The sequence below is a fragment of the Populus euphratica genome, unplaced genomic scaffold (genome assembly GCF_000495115.2).
Source record: "Populus euphratica unplaced genomic scaffold, PopEup_1.0 scaffold149.1, whole genome shotgun sequence".
Taxonomy (NCBI): domain Eukaryota; kingdom Viridiplantae; phylum Streptophyta; class Magnoliopsida; order Malpighiales; family Salicaceae; genus Populus; species Populus euphratica.
Window position 1 is genome coordinate 451,803 of NW_011499946.1, and position 20,917 is coordinate 472,719.

Sequence of the window (20,917 nt, forward strand, 5' to 3'; positions counted from 1 at the left end):
TGAGATTTTATTTGGGAAAAGATTGTGTTATTGAATTATCAAAAACGCGTAAATTATTAGATTAATCCGAGTTATTTATTTTTATTTAATAAGATATTTTTTTAGTTTTTTTAAAAATTCTTTTAGTGTTGACTTAATCGAATCTAGGTTGAATTTAATTACGTGAATCGAAATGAGTAGATTAATTTCATTACTAATTTAATTAAAATCCATTTCAAATCAAGTTGTAGGTTCCGAATTTTCAAGGTAAACCTCAAGCTATCCATGTTTTATAATACAGGCATGGCTGGAGAACTAATATACGTAGCTCTTTCCCCCATTGTTTAATTTATTGAGATTGATTTTCCAAGAGTGAATTCTAATTGTTGATCGAGGCTCAAGCATGATGGGGCGAGGTCCCATCCCTCCTCCACTGAGGTAAGCCCTTTTGACAAGACATTAAATTTGAGCAACTGGGTTGGTGAGAACCTAGGAATGCTGATTGGATTAAGGACTTTTTTGGCATTGCAACTAGATCCAATCAGCACAGAGAGATGATCTTACTTTTTGACACAGATACAACTTTTTACCCCGTGAAGGCCGATGTGGAGCTCATGCTAGCGGGCAGAAGAGTTGCATATCATAACAGGGACTGAATTGATCATCGCTGTAAAATTGAGTAGCTATTCTGATTAATAAGAAATTCTTGAAACTCAAAACTCTCTTTCTACATGTATGAGTTCATCACTCACCACTAGACTAGAGGTTCGCACAGAGAGTTGATTGCTTGGTGAAATATGCGAAAGTTCCCAGTGTGGCAAGGCATTAAAGGCTTTGATGATACAAGGAAGGAGGGAAGTAATGTATACAAGTCCACTTGATTGAGAAAATATTTTGTGTTTCGTTGCCTGAGATTTATCAGGATTTTGAGTTGAATCATTAAGAAGCTAAAGAAGTCGTTGACAGTCGAATTCTTTAATTGCATATTTAAGCAAAAGTTCAAGCTATATCGTACGATTAATTGCTCTAGCTTCACCTTAGCCACCTAAATTGTCAATAATCCAGTGCCACGAGAGATGAAATTAGCCAGCCTAGAGAGGAGGAATGGCTGCAACCTCTGAATTGCGATGACTCTTCCATTACGAGGCGTTCCAATAAGTTAGGCCAGGCTCAGCTTAATTATCCACAAAAAAATAATGAGAATGAAGTCATCATTATACTGATAGAAGACATTTACTTTCTCTGTCTATGTGCTAAATCTAATCCAAGACAGTTTTTGATTATTATCTCTCGACAAAAGAGACATCATGGCACCGCCATGGATGGGGCTACTACACCACACTGATTAAAACTAGAGTATACACATGACACAGCAGTTATGGGCAGGCCTCTGTCATATTTATTATTTACTGCTTCTCGCAGCCTGTCCAACGCCCATATGTACTGATATCAACAAACATTGATGCTCGCATTCAAAGCTCTCTCTTTGCAATTGGGCTCTCATTCATTCATGAAGATAGCAAAGGCCTTGAAAGATGAGACCACTACAGCTCTGGTTGGCATTCCGACAGGGTACCACAAACGTCGATCAAAACCTCAACAGCCAGTTAATTAGAAAATAAGTAGAACTACCAAATTGTCATGCTGATGGGGTAGATGGAAAACTATTTAGTAGTGAAGGGCTCCATAAATTGGTTGTCTGTCACAATTGGTGAATATTTCCTTTTAATTGTATCCATCTTTGACATTCTATCTTAACTTTTAAAGACTATTAGTGCCAAGAGAAATACTAATCCAAGGTAACGTTTATTTATTATCCCGAGATTTAAAAAAAATAATTAAAAAAAAAAGAATATGTGCACCTGGAAGATTTATACGAAAAGTTAAGCAGATCATTTGGAAGAAATTTACATGACTCTGATGATGACTTGATAGTGATAAGATAACCAGCTAGATTACTCACGGTGTGTCACGCTGTGGGAGGCCAAATCTTTTTTAGTAAAAAATAAAAATCAAAGTCACACAGAACCTTTTCTTTTCCTATAATTGATGATGGCATGTGATAGTATTTTGAAACATAAATACGATGATTAGACATGAGCACGACAACATTTTTTCGAGCTGCAAGCATATCCCCACTCACTTGATTGGGCCAGGTACTGAGGATAGTAATGCCTGTTTTTTTTTTTAATTATTTAAAAAAAAATATTGTACGAGTTGATTTGTTTTTCAAGTAAATTTTCTGCTTTTTAATGATATTAAATGTGTTTATTTTTTTAAAAGATAGATATGACTTATCCATGATTTTTATTTTATTTTATATGGATTTTAAATTTGTTTTTATAATATTGATTTTTTAATAAGATTTTTTATATTTGTATTTTAGTGAAATTGGCCCAATGAGCAGCAAAGAGCCGAAGAAATTAATAGCCCATGGAATTTGATTTTGAGGGCTGAAATGAAACCTCGGAAAGCTGTGCTTGTTGATACAATTGCCTTTAATTTGCAAAACTTGGGCTTAAAACCCTTCATGCTGACTAACTAAACATCAAACTTTAAACAAATTAAAATACCCTAAATGGGAAGGCAGACCTGAAACGTGTACACGATGGATAGAGCTGCTGCTGTATTTCGACAAAAGCTACGGACGTGAGCATGCCTTCAACTCTTCGAAGTAGCAGATACATGGGTTCTGAAACCAGACCTGAAATCTTGTTCTTCTGTCTGGAAGAAATTGCAGAAGTAAGAAGAGCTAAGCAACTTGTTGGTCGATGAATCTGACAACAACATTAAAGGCATCAACCAATCTAATTACATTTGCATTAATGCTGCATTAATTTATCGGCATGAGAAAGGCGACGTAGTCAACACTCCATAATCCATTCCATGACTCTACATATCATGTTCAGTCCCATTTCCATATTATATATCTGGTTAATTTTTAGCGGCATAGTTTAATTTATTAGATTTTAAATTTATTTTATAAAAATTATTAATTCAAGTCTATAAATTTTAAAACTATTAAAAATTTAATTGTTAACTTGAGAATCCATAGTATTAATTAAAATACAAGATAACTTTATCTGGACATCTACATTAATAAAAATAAATAAATAAACACTATATACAAAAAAAATGCTGGAGGCATGATCTCCATTATTGACATTGTGATGCAATCTTTGCCATATTTGCAAAAAAAGGATGAAAAAAAGTTGAAATCTCCAGCAAGTAATTTGGAGATTCCTGATGATGCACAGAGCATTGATTGTTCCAAAACATATGGCATTTAGAATTCTGAGTGCTATACTTCACGAAACGATAGACTAGTGTTATTAAACATGATTTGTAATTTTGTACAGTGATTGGTTTAAGTTACTAAGCCATCCTTTGTATATATTTTAACACATATAAAGCATGAACAAGTAACCAAGTGTTAGTATTTAATTTTGCGGTTGAACTTATTTTTTAAAATGTTTTTAAAGTTGTTTTTATAAAGAAAAATATATTAGATTGATATTTTTTTAAAATATTTTTTGATAATTTTGATATATTAATATCAAAATATTAAAACAATCTTAAAAAAATATCATTCAAATAAATTTTCACTTAAAAAATATTTTTTTATAAAAATATCATATAGAAATTAATATATATATCATTTTAAAAGTTAAAGTTAAAGATAAATACATTATTTCTTTAAAATTATATATTTAAATTTATCTTACGGGGATTTTTCACAATCTTATTATTATTCACGGATACATGGAATTCATTTTCATAAAATCAAAACACAATTTATCAGGACTTCATGGGAATAATCCCTTTGACTCAGCGGTCATGATGGGATATCGATCGATTGAGTCAGCCCATGGGCCTTTACTGGACTCATCAACTATGGGCCTCAAACATTCCCAAACCAGACTACAACATTTTGGCCCAGTTCCCATCCCAAGTACCCACACCTTGTCACCTTTCTTGATCATCCCCTTAGCTTCCATATAAGCCACCTCATACCACAGCGAAGAAGAAGACTGGTTTCCAAACCTGTGGAGTGTCATCAAAGCAGCCTCATCTTCATTCTCACCAAGCTTCAACCCTTTTGTAATCTCTCTAATTAGTGATCTCCCTGAAGTTGGCAAGCAAAAATGTTGTATCACGCTCTTAAAATTTGGCACATAAATCTCCCTTGACTTTTCAAAAAATCTCTTTCTAATCGTTGAAACGCCATGCCAAAATTTTTCCATAGGAGGCAAGATCTGTGCACCAAGAATTGTTATATTAAATCTGAGAACTTCTCCAAACAGTTGGAACACATCGCTGTGGATTGTAACCCCAATTTTTCCTTCAGAATCTTCTTCACGAACTGCAGACATATAGCTCTTGTCATCAAAGGATCTTTGGGTTCTTACTGATGAAAAAAGCCTGTATTTTGATGACTTTCTGGCTTCATTTTTGTTTGTAAGCAAGATGGCAGCACTTCCCATTCTAAAGCCACAGTTAAGGAGTAGCTTGGATCTCTCATGACCAGGATACCAACCGGTAGACAAGATTTCAGTGCTAAGAACAACGGCATAGGAGTTCTTGTGAACCTTCAAGAGGTTCTGAGCCATGTCAATGGCTATAGCTCCTGCGCAACAACCCATACCAGAAAGGCTAAAATTTCTAACATCATCTCTCATGGAGAACTTGTTGATGATTATGGATGACAGGGAAGGTGAAGGACAGAAGCCACTGCAGTTCACTATAAGTATATCAATATCTCGAGGAGAGATTTTAGTTTTGGAGAGGAGGTCTTCCATGATGGGAAGTAGAACCATTTCAGCCTCTTTAATGGATTCTTGTTGATGGGATTTTGGAGGAATGCAGTGTAAGGCTGGAGGGAGATAAGTTTCTTCACCTAGACCAGAAGAAGTGAGGATTTTGGCCATGAAAGCTACACTTTTTTTATCAAAAGACCCAATCTTTGATGCATTTTCAAGGAAAAGAGAAGAGGGGGCTTTACAGAAATCTGGTGGTTTGAAACATGAGAAGTCTACAAGGTAGACTGGAGTGGAACTTAGGAAGTAGGGCTCGATGATAAAAATGAAAAGGAAAATAGAAAGCAAGAGGAAATGGAAAATGGGTTTCCATTTTTGAAGGATAAAGATTGCTTCTAGTGAAATCGCAAGTGCAAGAGTGGAAAGTCTTAGAACTTCCAAGAGAGTTGAGAGGAGATGCTTGAATAACAGAGGGTGAGGGCCGTGGTTGGCCTTGGAAAGAGGTTCCATTGAGAGAGATGGAGGGACGGGGAAAGAGTCAGCTGTCATGGAGTGGTGGTTTCCCTAAGGTCTCTGTCCGACCAGAAGGGTTTAAATAGAAGGTGTCGACATGGTCTGTGTGGTGACTTCCAAGGTATGCTTAAACCAATTTTCATGGAGTGTTGCGAATCCAAATTGCTTCCACAGCTTGGATAAAAGAATCAAATAAATAAGCTTCCAACTTGGATATTTTTAAATCTCAGGATAATGCCAAAGATGATAAACATCCTGTTTAGTCTTCACTCACCGCTCAAAGGGAGGCAGAGCTGCGATGGAGCAAGCTATAAGAGCATTTGCAACGGAGAAGCTAGATGGATAATTAAAAATAAAAAATTAATATTTTAATTTTATTTTGTTTGTTTTGCATACTTTAAGAGGAAAGTCAAACAAAATACTAAAATATCTTTTTTCTCTCATAAATGCTACAAAATCAATAAAATGTAATCACTAAGAAAATAAACCAATTAAATGTAGATATATGAAAAAAAAATATTAAAAAATATTAAAAAATAATAAAATATTTATTTTTTTTACTCTAATATAAATAGTTTTTTAAATAGTTTTTTTTCATCAAAATATATATAGTAAGATAAATTATATTTATACTATTTAAAATATTATTTTATTAATTTATCTTTTCAAAATAATATTTTGAGTTGGAAATGCTGTAACCCAAGTGGTGCTAGAATCACCTGGTTGTATGGTGGACAATGACGTTAATTTTCTGACTACAAGGCATGGGCATGAGTTCAAGGATTTTAAATAATAATTGTTAAATCTTGGCATGACCCAGCATATTGATATATGCTTTTCATTATATTGGTGACAAATGTTTTCCAAATTTTAAGATATTTAAATATCTTCCCAGCTCTTGAAGCTAAAGGCACATCTACTTTTATTGTGCAGGAGATGGTACTGTGATCCGGAGGTTAAAATTAAAATTAAATAAAAAATAATTTTTAAATATATTTGGTTAATAATATTTTTTAAATTAAGGTTATAAAATAAATAAAAAATATATATATCAATATTGATTATTTAAATTTAAATATTGTAGAATTAATTACTACTATTACATCATAAAATAAATAATATTTTATATAATTTTTTTTATTATTTCATTAATTTTTTTATAATTTCACTATCTACAAAATTCATCCGATAAGAACTATAATTTTTATAATTTTTTGAGCATGTTATAAAATTAGATAAAATATTATCAGGTATAAAATTGATATTATAATGTGAGTGAATTTAATTCACTCTACACTAATTTTTCAAGAGAAAAAATTATTTATATCACAATAAGAGTTAATTTAAATCATTCTAAACTAATTTTTTAAAAAATATTAAAAAATTAACACATATTTATGTAAACAATGCATATATAATGTATATAGCGTTTTCTCTAAACAACAGCCACTATAAATACAAAGCAAAGTTACTTTTGTGTACCCTGCATGCATTTAAAATGCAAATTTATATAAAATTAAGATGGTTAAAATTATGATCAGCTATTAATAGCTTATAAATTAAAAATACATGTAATATAAATGTTACACGTAACCAAACATAATTTCATTCCTTCATAGTCGACCCATCGTCAGTCCCTTTCTCGTCGACAAAGCCAAGTACTCAATGCAATCACTTATTAATGATTAAGACTAAAATAGTGTCATTGATTGTCAATTTTGATTCAACCAAGTACATGCACAAGCTGAAATTTAGCTCCCGCAGTCAAAAAAGACCCGTAGATATATTCAAATTTATTAAATTTGGTTTGATGCATGACGTGACTCGTAACTAAGGTTATAAGTTGTTTTTTTGGTGGGAAGAGAGAAAGAGTCTCTAAATTCCAGTATAAAGAGAAAAAGTTGTTATTGGTGATGATTCTAGCTACTAAAATAATTGATTTTTGTGTCAAATAATTTCATGTGATGAAGAGAGTTCAAATTAGTTTTTAGTTTTTACCTTGAAAGTGTCTAGAAAAACAAATATGAGCTTAGAAAGATTTTGAATTTCATGTTGATTTTGTGTTTTTGGTCTTTTTTTTTTTACATATTTAAAGGATATGGATTGGTCTAACAAGATTCGTAAAGTGTTTTCTAGGTATTTTTTAACGTGTTTGACCCATTTCTCAAGTCCTAAAAATCCAAAAAATCACAAGATTGATTTCATTGTAAAGAAATATTCATTATTTACTTGTTATAAAAATAGAAAAATCTTAATTCACACCTTTGCTTTTTCAAAATTGACCTAAAATATCATGAAAGAAAATGGAATCATAATCTATGACGGAAATAAAAAGTAATTTCCTTTCCTTTAAAGGATAAAACTTAATTATAAAAACTTTTTTAGACAACAGCTAAAATATAGTTTTGATGTCATAAACACACCACAAAAGAGAATAAAAGCAATCATAATTGAAAGAAAGAAGCAAAGGACATTAGCCCTTTCAAGACGTTTAACTCTTTGATTTTTTAATATTATCCAGTGGTGTTCATTACATCAAGTTTCTCTCTTTTAATTTATCCATAGAGTAGTTCTTTATTTTTAGAATTCTTGATGCAGCTTAACTATGATTATATAAATATTTTTTTGGTTGAACTAATTAAGTATTTATTGAGTATTTCATTGTGAACTTGATGTATTGGTATGCTTGATCATCGTGTGCATAATTTGGGATTGAATTTAAGACTGAGAAGTAATAATTTTTTTTATTTATTGTTTGAAATACCATAAAAAATCTATAAGATAAAAAATTTATATGAAACTTGTGTAATCCTTAATTTTTCAAGAGAAAAAATTATTTATATCACAATAAGAGTTAATTTAAATCATTCTAAACTAATTTTTTAAAAAATATTAAAAAATTAACACATATTTATGTAAACAATGCATATATAATGTATATAGCGTTTTCTCTAAACAACAGCCACTATAAATACAAAGCAAAGTTACTTTTGTGTACCCTGCATGCATTTAAAATGCAAATTTATATAAAATTAAGATGGTTAAAATTATGATCAGCTATTAATAGCTTATAAATTAAAAATACATGTAATATAAATGTTACACGTAACCAAACATAATTTCATTCCTTCATAGTTGACCCATCGTCAGTCCCTTTCTCGTCGACAAAGCCAAGTACTCAATGCAATCACTTATTAATGATTAAGACTAAAATAGTGTCATTGATTGTCAATTTTGATTCAACCAAGTACATGCACAAACTGAAATTTAGCTCCCACAGTCAAAAAAGACCCGTAGATATATTCAAATTTATTAAATTTGGTTTGATGCATGACGTGACTCGTAACTAAGGTTATAAGTTGTTTTTTTGGTGGGAAGAGAGAAAGAGTCTCTAAATTCCAGTATAAAGAGAAAAAGTTGTTATTGGTGATGATTCTAGCTACTAAAATAATTGATTTTTGTGTCAAATAATTTCATGTGATGAAGAGAGTTCAAATTAGTTTTTAGTTTTTACCTTGAAAGTGTCTAGAAAAACAAATATGAGCTTAGAAAGATTTTGAATTTCATGTTGATTTTGTGTTTTTGGTCTTTTTTTTACATATTTAAAGGATATGGATTGGTCTAACAAGATTCGTAAAGTGTTTTCTAGGTATTTTTTAACGTGTTTGACCCATTTCTCAAGTCCTAAAAATCCAAAAAATCACAAGATTGATTTCATTGTAAAGAAATATTCATTATTTACTTGTTATAAAAATAGAAAAATCTTAATTCACACCTTTGCTTTTTCAAAATTGACCTAAAATATCATGAAAGAAAATGGAATCATAATCTATAATGGAAATAGAAAGTAATTTCCTTTTCTTTAAAGGATAAAACTTAATTATAAAAACTTTTTTAGACCACAGCTAAAATATAGTTTTGATGCCATAAACACACCACAAGAGAGAGTAGAAGCAATCATAATTGAAAGAAAGAAGCAAAGGATATCAGCCCTTTCAAGACGTTTAACTCTTTGATTTTTTAATATTATCCAGTGGTGTTCATTACATCAAGTTTCTCTCTTTTAATTTATCCATAGAGTAGTTCTTTATTTTTAGAATTCTTGATGCAGCTTAACTATGATTATATAAATATTTTTTTGGTTGAACTAATTAAGTATTTATTGAGTATTTCATTGTGAACTTGATGTATTGGTATGCTTGATCATCGTGTGCATAATTTGGGATTGAATTTAAGACTGAGAAGTAATAATTTTTTTTATTTATTGTTTGAAATACCATAAAAAATCTATAAGATAAAAAATTTATATGAAACTTGTGTAATCCTTAAAGATTTTATCGTTAATAAGTTTTGACAAGTTTATAATTTTTACAGAGACATAAAAAGTTTACTTGTCAAAATAATTTGTAGAAGCCCAGGAGAGGTTAATAATTAAATTAGTAAAATCTGATTATCAACAATAATTTTTTTTTTGATAGGATTAATTTAATTAAAAAATTAGCATAAGATTTGTTATAGTGAAGTCAGAAATCTTAGGATTCATTAAACATGATTTCAACACCATTTAATTACTTGCTTATTTGTTTTTTTTCCATAAATTTTTACAATCAAATTATCAAATAATTTTGATATTTATTAATAATTTTTATAAATTTTTATGAAATAATACCTTACTCATTTATTTAATTACTTGTTACAATTCATATACTTACTTGTAATTTTGACCAATTATAACCTATCCTTGTAGGTAGTTCATAGTTTATTTACGTTGGATTTGGATTGATTGATTGATTCAATCAATTCAATTAAACTAGGATGAAATTTTTTTAATCTAAATAACATTTAATTACTGTTTGAGAGGAAAAAATACAAATAGAGTTGAAACATGTTCTAATATATTTCTTGTTTTGACGGAAAGAAAAATTAAAAATATATGTAAAATAGATTTTTTATGTTTTTCTTGTTTTGAAAAAATTATGCAGCTCCAAGAAGACCCAGCCTCACTTCAAAGTCAAACAATATCCTTCCAATTTTCATCCAGCCAGAACGTGCCCATCAATACATCTGATGGATAGAGCCGCTGTATTTCAACGAAAGCTGCGGACGTGAGCATTCCTTCAACTCTTCCTCCAAGTAGCAGCAGATACATGGGTTCTGAAACCAGACCTGAAATCTTGTTCTTTTGTCTGGAAGAAATTATAGAAGTAAGCAGGGCTAGGCTAATCGGTGGTCGTCGATTGCAACAACATTCAAGGCATCATCCAATCTAATTTCCTGTGCATTAATGCTGCTTTAATTCATCTGCATGAGAAAGGCAACGTAGTCAACACTCCATAATTCATGTCCATATATATATATATATATATATGACATTAATTAGATCAGTTGAATAGTCCAGTAATTTGAGTTTTTTATTGGACCTTGTCATTCAGTCTAGATATAAATAATAAAACTATGATATGAACACATGGCATGATTCTATAATTTTTAAATACATTATTTCTTTAAAATTATATATTTAAGTTTCTCTTACGGGGATTTTTCACAATCTTATTATTATTCACGGATACATGAAATTTATGTGAAGTCAATTAAACATTGTTGACAAAGTCAATAATATTAGATATCAATTGATGCTGCAAATTCAAAAATGATAGGCACCAATTCGGTGCCACCTACCTTACTTTTGTCTTTTGCAAGACAAAGGCAAGGATGCTTGCCTATAAACAAGTAGTGTATCTTTGCCTTAAACATAACACAAGAAAAACACAAGAGAGAAATAAGAGAGGAAGAGGAGAGTGAGAGAGGAAAAGTAATCCTATAAAATTGTCCACATTACTTAAGAGAATAAGTGAGGTGTTTTCTTTTATTATTAGAGAGATTTCAATTGTTCTCCTATTAATAGAGAGATATTGTAATTCCCACATTACTTAGTAAAATTCTTCTATATTTGCCTATAGACGTAGCCCAATTGGGTGAACCACATAAATTCTTGTGTGTCATTTCTCATTTAATCCGGTTCTTTATGTTTTTATCTTGTCGAGTTTGTATGCCGGTATCCTCACAATTTATTTTCATAAAATCAAAACATAATTTATCTTCATAAAATCAAAACACAATTTATCAGGATTTCATGGAAATAATCCCTTTAACTCAGCGGTCAAAGTCTAAATAATATATATATATATATATATATATATATATTTTATATGACTAAATTCTAAAATTTTCATGTATATTTTACTTTTTTATATATTAAAATCTATTTTTGTTTGGAGTTTTCTACTGCTTCATTAATAAGTAACAATATTTATAGGGCATTTGACCGATGATTTATTTAGAATATCTTTTATTGCTTCGCTTTTTGATCGAATAATTAGAAGATCTTTTCAACATCATAAACTATATAAACAACTATTTGGAAAAAAAATTTCAGTTTTTAATTCATACACTAACAGAGAAAACATATAATACACAGCACGCCCGTGAATGATTGCATCATGAAAACAAATACAAGTAACGTGCCAATGGTAAGAGAACCACAACATAGTTCCAATCAAAACCATGTTCTTTACAATTCTTTCTCCTCTTTTGGCCAAGGATTCTTCACCCTTTTTTTTGTCCCTTGTCCTATTATGCTCCTTGTCATTCACCCCTTTTTCTTCCATAAATGAACAGTGCCAAAGGCCCTTAATCATTATCAAGATTGATTGTAGCATAGAGCAATCAAAAAGAAAAGAGAGAATTATGGATACGTTACGGTGTTTTTTGTTCACAATCACATTGCTTCAAGTTTCAAAATTTGTCATTTCAAAACGTGATCAAGTCACTACACCTCCATTACCAATCCTACCATTACCATCATTTTCTCAGTTGAAATGGCAAGAAAGGGAACTCATTATGTTTCTTCACTTTGGTGTCAACACATTCACTGATTCTGAATGGGGCACTGGTCATGAAAACCCTGCTATTTTCAATCCTGTTGGCCTTAATGCTAACCAATGGGTAAAAGTGGCAGCAGAAGCTGGGTTTTCTCTCATGATATTAACTGCAAAACACCATGATGGATTTTGCTTGTGGCCTAGTAAATACACTGGCCATTCCGTGGAAAGCAGTCCATGGAAAAAGGGGCATGGAGATGTTGTCCAAGAACTTGTCAATGCAGCCAAGAATCATGGTGGGATTGACGTGGGACTGTATCTTTCTCCATGGGATAGGCATGACAAAAGATATGGTAACGATTTGGAGTACAATGGATACTACATGGCTCAATTGCAAGAACTCCTTAACAAGTAAGTTTAAGAATTACTAAAAAATTTCAGTGTCAACCTTTTTTTTTATTATTATTATTAGTTCCACTACATGGAACTAACAATGTTTTATTAACATTTTGATTAGGTATGGGAGTATTAGAGAGATATGGTTTGATGGTGCAAAAGGTTCAAATGCACCAAACATGTCATATTATTTCTCAGATTGGTTTTCAATGGTGAAAGAGTTGCAAGCTTCTATCAACATATTTTCCGACGCCGGCCCCGACGTTAGATGGGTTGGAAATGAAAATGGTTTTGCCGGGGATTCTTGTTGGTCAACCATCAATAGGACCTCACTCTCAATCGGAAATGGAAGCATTGTTGAGTAAGTAATTTTGATTTTCTAGCAACCCACACACACATCAATTTTCTCTTCTTAAAAACTTTTAATTATATGATTTGGTTGCCGTATGTGAATAAAAAACATACTTGAATAAAAAGCTTTTGTTCTCGATGTATAGTTTCACATATGAACCGCGACAGTATGTTTTTACCAATCACATGAATATTTGATTTTCATTGGGCAGTTATCTTAACACCGGAGACCCAGAGGGAACAGATTGGCTGCCAGCAGAATGTGATGTTTCAATCCGAAGAGGATGGTTTTGGCACAAGTCAGAATCACCGAAGAAGTTAAGCATGTTACTTGACATATATTACAAATCGGTCGGACGAAACTGTGTCCTATTATTCAATGTGCCCCCAAATTCAACAGGCCTTGTGTCTGAGGATGATGCACAAAGATTAAGGGAGTTTAGAGGTGCTATTGACACAATATTTTCTACAAATTTAGCTGACAAGTGTCTTACAAAAGCTAGCAGCCAAAGAGGGGACAAAGATAGCGATTTTGGGCCCCAAAATGTGCTAGATAGTGACCATTTGTGGACTTATTGGGCACCAAAAGATGAAGAGTTCAAAGATAATTGGATTGAGATCAAATGCATCGATGAATTGAGATTCAATGTAATTAGTATCCAAGAGGCAATTGGTCTTGGTCAAAGGATCAAACAGCATGAAGTGTATGTGGATGGTAAGAAGGTTGCTAAAGGGACGACAGTAGGGCACAAGAGGCTTCATAGGCTTGAAGAGGGAGTTGTCGAGGGTCGGATTGTGAGGATTAAGATTCTCAAATCAAGAGCAGTGCCATTGATCTCTTCTGTTGGTTTGCATTACGACCCTTTTTGGCACCCAGATAATTAAGATGTGATTTCATACATCTTGCTATGTATGAAAACTACAAGTCACGAAGTACAATACTAAAAGCCAAAAAAAGGCATGTAAAGGTAAATGAAATTTGCTCCATCTCATCAAATGGTAGAAAAAATGTTGTTTCCTCGTCATATATGTGTTTTGTGATTGAAATATTGGCATTAATGATTTTTAGAAACATATATCCATTGCATGAAAAAATTATTAAATTTTTTATTTATTTTTAAATTTTGATATCAAAATTAGACATCTAATAATTTTAATTTATTTTAAATTTTTATATTAGGATTGATCACCTAACATCTTGAATTTATTTAAATATGACTCATTGAGATTTTCATTTGTTATTTTTTTTCCCATATAATCCTACCAAACAAAATCAAAGAAAAAATTTTTTTTTAGTATCATTACCATAAGTATTTTAATGAGATGGCAGCTTTCATAATCTATTTTTATCCCATTTCCGACATGTTTTAAAAAATAAAAATTTTTAAAATAATATTTTCAATGAAATTTAGTCAATTTATAACACTTTCATTTATTTTATTGTTTGATGAGTTTTTATAAAATAATAATTAAAAAAAATAGGGAGTGAAAAGATGAGCAAAACACAAAGGGAGGCAAGATAATAAAGAATCAAAACAATATAATAAGAGATCAGATAAATATAAATAAAAAATCAAAGATTTAAGAATTATCAGAGATCTTCCAATTAATTGTTAGATTTTATTTTTTAGGCTTGTAAACACTATAAATACATTTTCCGTACAATTTCCATAATTTTAATTTCTTTTAAATTTTTCATGGTTTTAGACATTTTGAATATTTTATTTGATATGGTCAGACAAAAGAGAAAGGAAAAGGGAAAAGGGAAAAGGGAAGGGAATAAAGAAAATAAAAATAAAAGCAATGGAAGAGGAAAGGAAAAAAAAGAAAAAGAAAAAGAAAAGAAAAGGGACAATAATACAAAATACATAAATTAATAGGGCCAAATCATGGATTTTTTATACTAAAAAAAGAATTTATTTGTCATGTAGGTAAACAAATTGCTATTCAATCACATACCAAATCAACCATGTAGCTAGGAACTTGATCCTTTTTTTTTTAATCCAAGTAATGAAAACAAATTGCTTTTTGATAAAGAAGAAAGAGTGAACTCCTGAAGTTAACAAGGGACCAAAGGACTGGATTGGAGGACTTCTAAAGTAATGTCGGAAGTGGTCAATTTCTTGTATCAGTTGGTTCTTCTCAATGCGTACGTTTCATTTGTGAACCACGTTAGTGTATATTTTGAACTCTCCAAGCTAACAGCTTCACTACTTTTCATCGAGCAGTTATCTTAAAATTGGTGATTTAATAATTTTAAGAAATATAGTTTAATTGATTAGATTTTAAATTTATTTTTTAAAAATATTAATTTGAGTTTTATAAATTTTAAAATTATTAAAAATTTATATAATTGTCCTCATATATAAGCTGGATATTCGTATTAACTTTTTAAAAAATTGATGCTCCAAAAGGGACAGAGTGGCTGCAAGCCGAATTTTGATGTTTCAATCCGAGAACGATGGTTTTGGCTCAAAGCAGAATCACCAAAGACGTTAAACATGGTTTGACTAGAATTCAGATTTTTCCTGTTGTTCTTTAGTTTGCAGACAAAGCGTTTCCTTTAGTCTTGTCTGTCGTTATCTTAGTGCGTGTGATGGGCTTTTGCTGGAGGGTATTTTCGGTTTTTCCTTTCTATTGTTTCTTAGGTGGTGACATGTCAGTTCTTGAAGAGTTCAAAGATAATTGGATTGAGATCAAATGCATCGATGAATTGAGATTCAATGTAATTAGTATCCAAGAGGCAATTGGTCTTGGTCAAAGGATCAAACAGCATGAAGTGTATGTGGATGGTAAGAAGGTTGCTAAAGGGACGACAGTAGGGCACAAGAGGCTTCATAGGCTTGAAGAGGGAGTTGTCGAGGGTCGGATTGTGAGGATTAAGATTCTCAAATCAAGAGCAGTGCCATTGATCTCTTCTGTTGGTTTGCATTACGACCCTTTTTGGCACCCAGATAATTAAGATGTGATTTCATACATCTTGCTATGTATGAAAACTACAAGTCACGAAGTACAATACTAAAAGCCAAAAAAAGGCATGTAAAGGTAAATGAAATTTGCTCCATCTCATCAAATGGTAGAAAAAATGTTGTTTCCTCGTCATATATGTGTTTTGTGATTGAAATATTGGCATTAATGATTTTTAGAAACATATATCCATTGCATGAAAAAATTATTAAATTTTTTATTTATTTTTAAATTTTGATATCAAAATTAGACATCTAATAATTTTAATTTATTTTAAATTTTTATATTAAGACTGATCACCTAACATCTTGAATTTATTTAAATATGACTCATTGAGATTTTCATTTGTTATTTTTTTTCCCATATAATCCTACCAAACAAAATCAAAGAAAAAATTTTTTTTTAGTATCATTACCATAAGTATTTTAATGAGATGGCAGCTTTCATAATCTATTTTTATCCCATTTCCGACATGTTTTAAAAAATAAAAATTTTTAAAATAATATTTTCAATGAAATTTAGTCAATTACATACCAAATCAACCATGTAGCTAGGAACTTGATCTTTTTTTTTTGTATCCAAGTAATGAAAACAAATTGCTTTTTGATAAAGAAGAAAGAGTGAACTCCTGAAGTTAACAAGGGACCAAAGGACTGGATTGGAGGACTTCTAAAGTAATGTCGGAAGTGGTCAATTTCTTGTATCAGTTGGTTCTTCTCAATGCGTACGTTTCATTTGTGAACCACGTTAGTGTATATTTTGAACTCTCCAAGCTAACAGCTTCACTACTTTTCATCGAGCAGTTATCTTAAAATTGGTGATTTAATAATTTTAAGAAATATAGTTTAATTGATTAGATTTTAAATTTATTTTTTAAAAATATTAATTTGAGTTTTATAAATTTTAAAATTATTAAAAATTTATATAATTGTCCTCATATATAAGCTGGATATTCGTATTAACTTTTTAAAAAATTGATGCTCCAAAAGGGACAGAGTGGCTGCAAGCCGAATTTTGATGTTTCAATCCGAGAACGATGGTTTTGGCTCAAAGCAGAATCACCAAAGACGTTAAACATGGTTTGACTAGAATTCAGATTTTTCCTGTTGTTCTTTAGTTTGCAGACAAAGCGTTTCCTTTAGTCTTGTCTGTCGTTATCTTAGTGCGTGTGATGGGCTTTTGCTGGAGGGTATTTTCGGTTTTTCCTTTCTATTGTTTCTTAGGTGGTGACATGTCAGTTCTTGAGACTCATTGTGACCAAAAATTTTCTTCAGGGTGAGTTCTAAGGTTTCCAGTTCGCTCTTCATTCTTTTAGTTTCTTTTACTTTCAAGTATGTTGTTACTCTTTGGCCATCGATTGCTGCACCATCAATTTATAGTCATCTTTTTTTCTTCATTGTCTCTTATGTTATCTCTGTTTAGCTAGTTTTCTGATATATTTTTTTTGGGCGTTACTTCATTTGCTACCGCTAAGGTTAGCAGATGTTTATACTGGCCTTTTGGTTGAATGTTTGAACATTCCTGTCACAATGTATTTCATGCACAATCTCTGCATTAATGTTTGTTCTTTCTGCAAGACTTAACTGTGGTGTAATGTCATTATGTGTTGGAATTTGTATCTGTTTCTTCTGTTGCTTGCAGGGTGCCCAACTTTATTTTTGCCTTTCCTTGCGTTCCATTATGCTTTAAATTCTATATATCACTCTCTCGGCTTTGCTTTTTTGGTTTGTTCTTTTTGCCTCCCTTCATTGCATTTTCACCATATTTTGTGTAAACATACCTACTTACAATTCTAAAACTTTTAAATGTTAGGAAAAAATATATTGCATCAAACTCTAAATCCAAATTCTACCAAGCTGCGTGACGAGGTTTTGGATACAGGCTTTGAGGTCTCGGTGACTTGAAATTGGGAGGATTCCCTTCATGTGTATACACTGGAAAATCGTCGGTAGAGGATAACTGAAAAATAGAAGTTTCAAATATTCATTGGATTGCAAATCTATGATTGAAAAATGCATAATCATTAGACGATCAGTGATTAGTACTGTAGAAATCAAAGTGTTGTTCATTTCTAATACCAAAATGATAGTGGTTAAGGAGGAGATATAGCTACTAATCGCACTTGATTTTGCTTGCAACTCGATCATATCATCTTGCTGCTACTCTTACTATCATTTGCACCCAGATTTCGACTTCTACATCGCCTGTCATGATTTTGATTCCATGGCTAGGCTTTTATGTGAAGTCCTCCACTGTATTCCTTAACAAATATTAAACAACTTTTGTCAGATAGAATAAGAAGTGTACGTAGCTATTCTGAAGAACATTTTACATCATTTTCCCAGTGAACTGGCTGGTGCATATCCTTACTGAAGCAACTAGCACTAAACAAGGGCACCAAAATTTTCCTCTGCTGGTTTTACTGTCTTAAACTCCAGGAATTGGATTAATTAGTACCTCCAAAAAGAGAAAAAAAACCCAAAAGAACTTCTCTTTTACTTCTTGACCCTTCTTGTGTTTTGTTGTTGAAGCTATTACTATCACTTTTTCAAGGTTACTTTCGGCAAGTTCAACTGTCAAAAAAGCTCGAAGCTGTCTGCAGGGTTCAAACAGACAATGCTCAAAAACTAATAATTCCATGTTCATGGCCTTAATTTCTGAAGACAAAACATTTTAGTTGATCTTGTTATTCTTTCGTATTGTGCTTAGATCAACTTGCTGCTAAAAGGGTAATGTTGATGGGATTTTTAAACTTGATTTGGAGTTAGGTGATCATATATCTTTTGAGTAAACTAGATACAGGTCAGATTATATTTTGTTTGAACATAAAGAAATGTTGAAATATTGCTAATTATTTTAATATATATTTTTTAATATTATATAAAAAATAATCCAATATAACTTTGTTACCTTGACGGTTTAAAAAATAATTCAAATAACCATTAAAAATATAATTTAATAAAAAAAATTATTATGATGATAACATATTAAATAAACTTAGATTAATCAGTTAAATTTATGATCTAGATTATGAGACTTGATAAACTCATATAAAATCGATGAAAACAAATAATAAAACTTGACTATCAATTAATGAATAAAAAAAATAAAAAAATAAAAAATCAGAGTTAACATGTTAAATTCACGATATGATTCATGAAATCATGATAACCTTATAAAAATTAAATCAAAATAAATTATGAATCATTATTACTAGTCAACCCAATATTAAATGATAAAATTTTTAAAAAATTAATTAAAAAAAAGGACTAAAAAATTGACCAAAGTTAACCTGAATTAACCCATTAAATCTATTATCCGGATCATGAGATTGCGATAACCATAAAATAAATTAAAAAAATAACTAAGATCAACCTGAATTATTCTACCAAACCTGCGACTCAGGTCATGAGATTAGGATAACTCTATATAAAGCAAATTGAAAAAAAAAAAAAGCATAATTCCTAATTAATATATTGTTGAAGAATGAAATTAAAAAAAAAATTCAATCTTAAAAAATAACATAATAAAACGACTTAAATCAACTCATAATTTTATGATCGCAATCATGTAACTGGGATAACCTAATATAATGTAAACAAAAATAAATCATAAAGCCTAATTTTTTATCAACTTAATGTTATGGAATGAAATTAAAAAAATTACTAATTAAAAAAATAAAAAAACTTAAATCAAACTGTGTTAACTCATTAAACTCACAATACAAGTTATGAAACTAAAATAACTATATAAAAAACAAATAATAACAAATAATAAATATCAATTACTAATAAATTAAATATTAAAAGATAAAATTATATAAAAAATATAGATTACAAATAAAAAATAAAAAAAAAAGAAAAATTATTATGAAAAATAATATTTTATAAGGTGGTCATTATTTTTTGTTAATTATAATAACCTTTTAAAATATCATAAAGATGATCTAAGATTGGAAAAAAATTCCTCCAAGTGTAAGAAAGTATTAGACTTTTTTTGCACCAAGAATACCATTAGTTACAATTTAAAAAATATTTAAATAACTTTAAAAAATTAGAGAAAATATAATAAACATTGATAAGTTTTATTACATGAAAAATATTAAATTTTTATTTTTTAGTTTCATTTTTAATAATATCTATCTAATTAAATAATACTCTAAAAAATATGAAAAAATCACTGTATCTTTCTCCATGCCTTTTAACTTTCCCCGCTCTCTTTTATGCATTACTGATTAAAAGCTTTTTTTTTTTCCATGCCTTTCACTTTCACTTTGCTTATTATTAATATATTATATAATAATAAGAATAATTATAATAATTATATTATATTACTTAACTATCTTTTTTTTTGTTTTTAATTTTTTTCAATGAAATTTTTTTATTTGATTTAGTTTGTTAATGTTAATTTTTTTATTTAGTTATCAAACTTTCATAATATGGATCCTAAATTTGATGGGTTAACCTGATTTGACAAGTTAACCCGGATTTTTTTAAATTTTAATTAATTAATTTTTGTTTAGTTTACTTTATTAATGTTAAATTTCTTTCTATTTAATTATCAGACTTTTATGATACATATATTGGCTTGACGGGTTAACTTGATTTGATGGGTTAACCTAATTAATTCTAGGCAAACCCGTTAATTTTTTTTTCTATTTTGTTATCAAACTTTCATGATGCGAATTCTAGATTTGACGGGTTAAGCTGATTTAAAGGGTTAACCTAGTTAATTAGATATTTTTCTTTTTCTTTATTAGTTTTTTTTCTTTTTATTGGTTTTTTTAATTAATCTATTAATTATTATATTTTTATGACACGACCTTACAGCTAAACTTACATCTAAGGCTATTGGATCTGGTATTGCAACTATACTCACTTAAACTTGGATCATGCAAGTTTAATATTATTATTAACGTTGCAACCAAACTTAATATTTTTATGTATAGTTTTATAAAAATATTTAATACTTTTAAATTTAAATTTTTTTATTTTTTATATAAAAAAAATATGACCCGCAGCATCCCGTGTAACTAGTTATTAAATTTGAACATAACGATAGACACGGAGACAC

At 30.1% G+C, this 20,917-nt stretch overlaps 2 protein-coding genes across 2 annotated transcripts; one reads left to right on the forward strand and one right to left on the reverse strand.

Annotated features, from left to right (window-relative positions):
* Positions 1-3,705: 3,705 nt before the first annotated feature.
* Positions 3,706-5,418, reverse strand: LOC105137572 (3-ketoacyl-CoA synthase 5-like). The gene has a single exon (XM_011043359.1). It carries the CDS (start codon positions 5,283-5,285, stop codon positions 3,786-3,788), a length of 1,500 nt encoding a protein of 499 aa, XP_011041661.1. The 5' UTR covers positions 5,286-5,418; the 3' UTR covers positions 3,706-3,785.
* A 6,469-nt stretch (positions 5,419-11,887) lies between these two features.
* Positions 11,888-13,854, forward strand: LOC105137573 (alpha-L-fucosidase 1-like). The gene is made up of 3 exons (XM_011043362.1): positions 11,888-12,541; positions 12,648-12,887; positions 13,090-13,854. Exons 1-3 carry the CDS (start codon positions 11,997-11,999, stop codon positions 13,760-13,762), a joined length of 1,458 nt encoding a protein of 485 aa, XP_011041664.1. The 5' UTR covers positions 11,888-11,996; the 3' UTR covers positions 13,763-13,854.
* The last annotated feature ends 7,063 nt before the right edge of the window (positions 13,855-20,917 follow it).

Bases quoted from the DNA above. Each gene is read 5' to 3' on its own strand.
- LOC105137572 (XM_011043359.1), bottom strand. From the start codon at position 5,285: ATGACAGCTGACTCTTTCCCCGTCCCTCCATCTCTCTCAATGGAACCT.
- LOC105137573 (XM_011043362.1), top strand. From the start codon at position 11,997: ATGGATACGTTACGGTGTTTTTTGTTCACAATCACATTGCTTCAAGTT. The intron at 12,542-12,647 runs GTAAGTTTAAGA...CATTTTGATTAG, and splicing joins TTGCAAGAACTCCTTAACAA to GTATGGGAGTATTAGAGAGA. The intron at 12,888-13,089 runs GTAAGTAATTTT...TTCATTGGGCAG, and splicing joins GGAAATGGAAGCATTGTTGA to TTATCTTAACACCGGAGACC.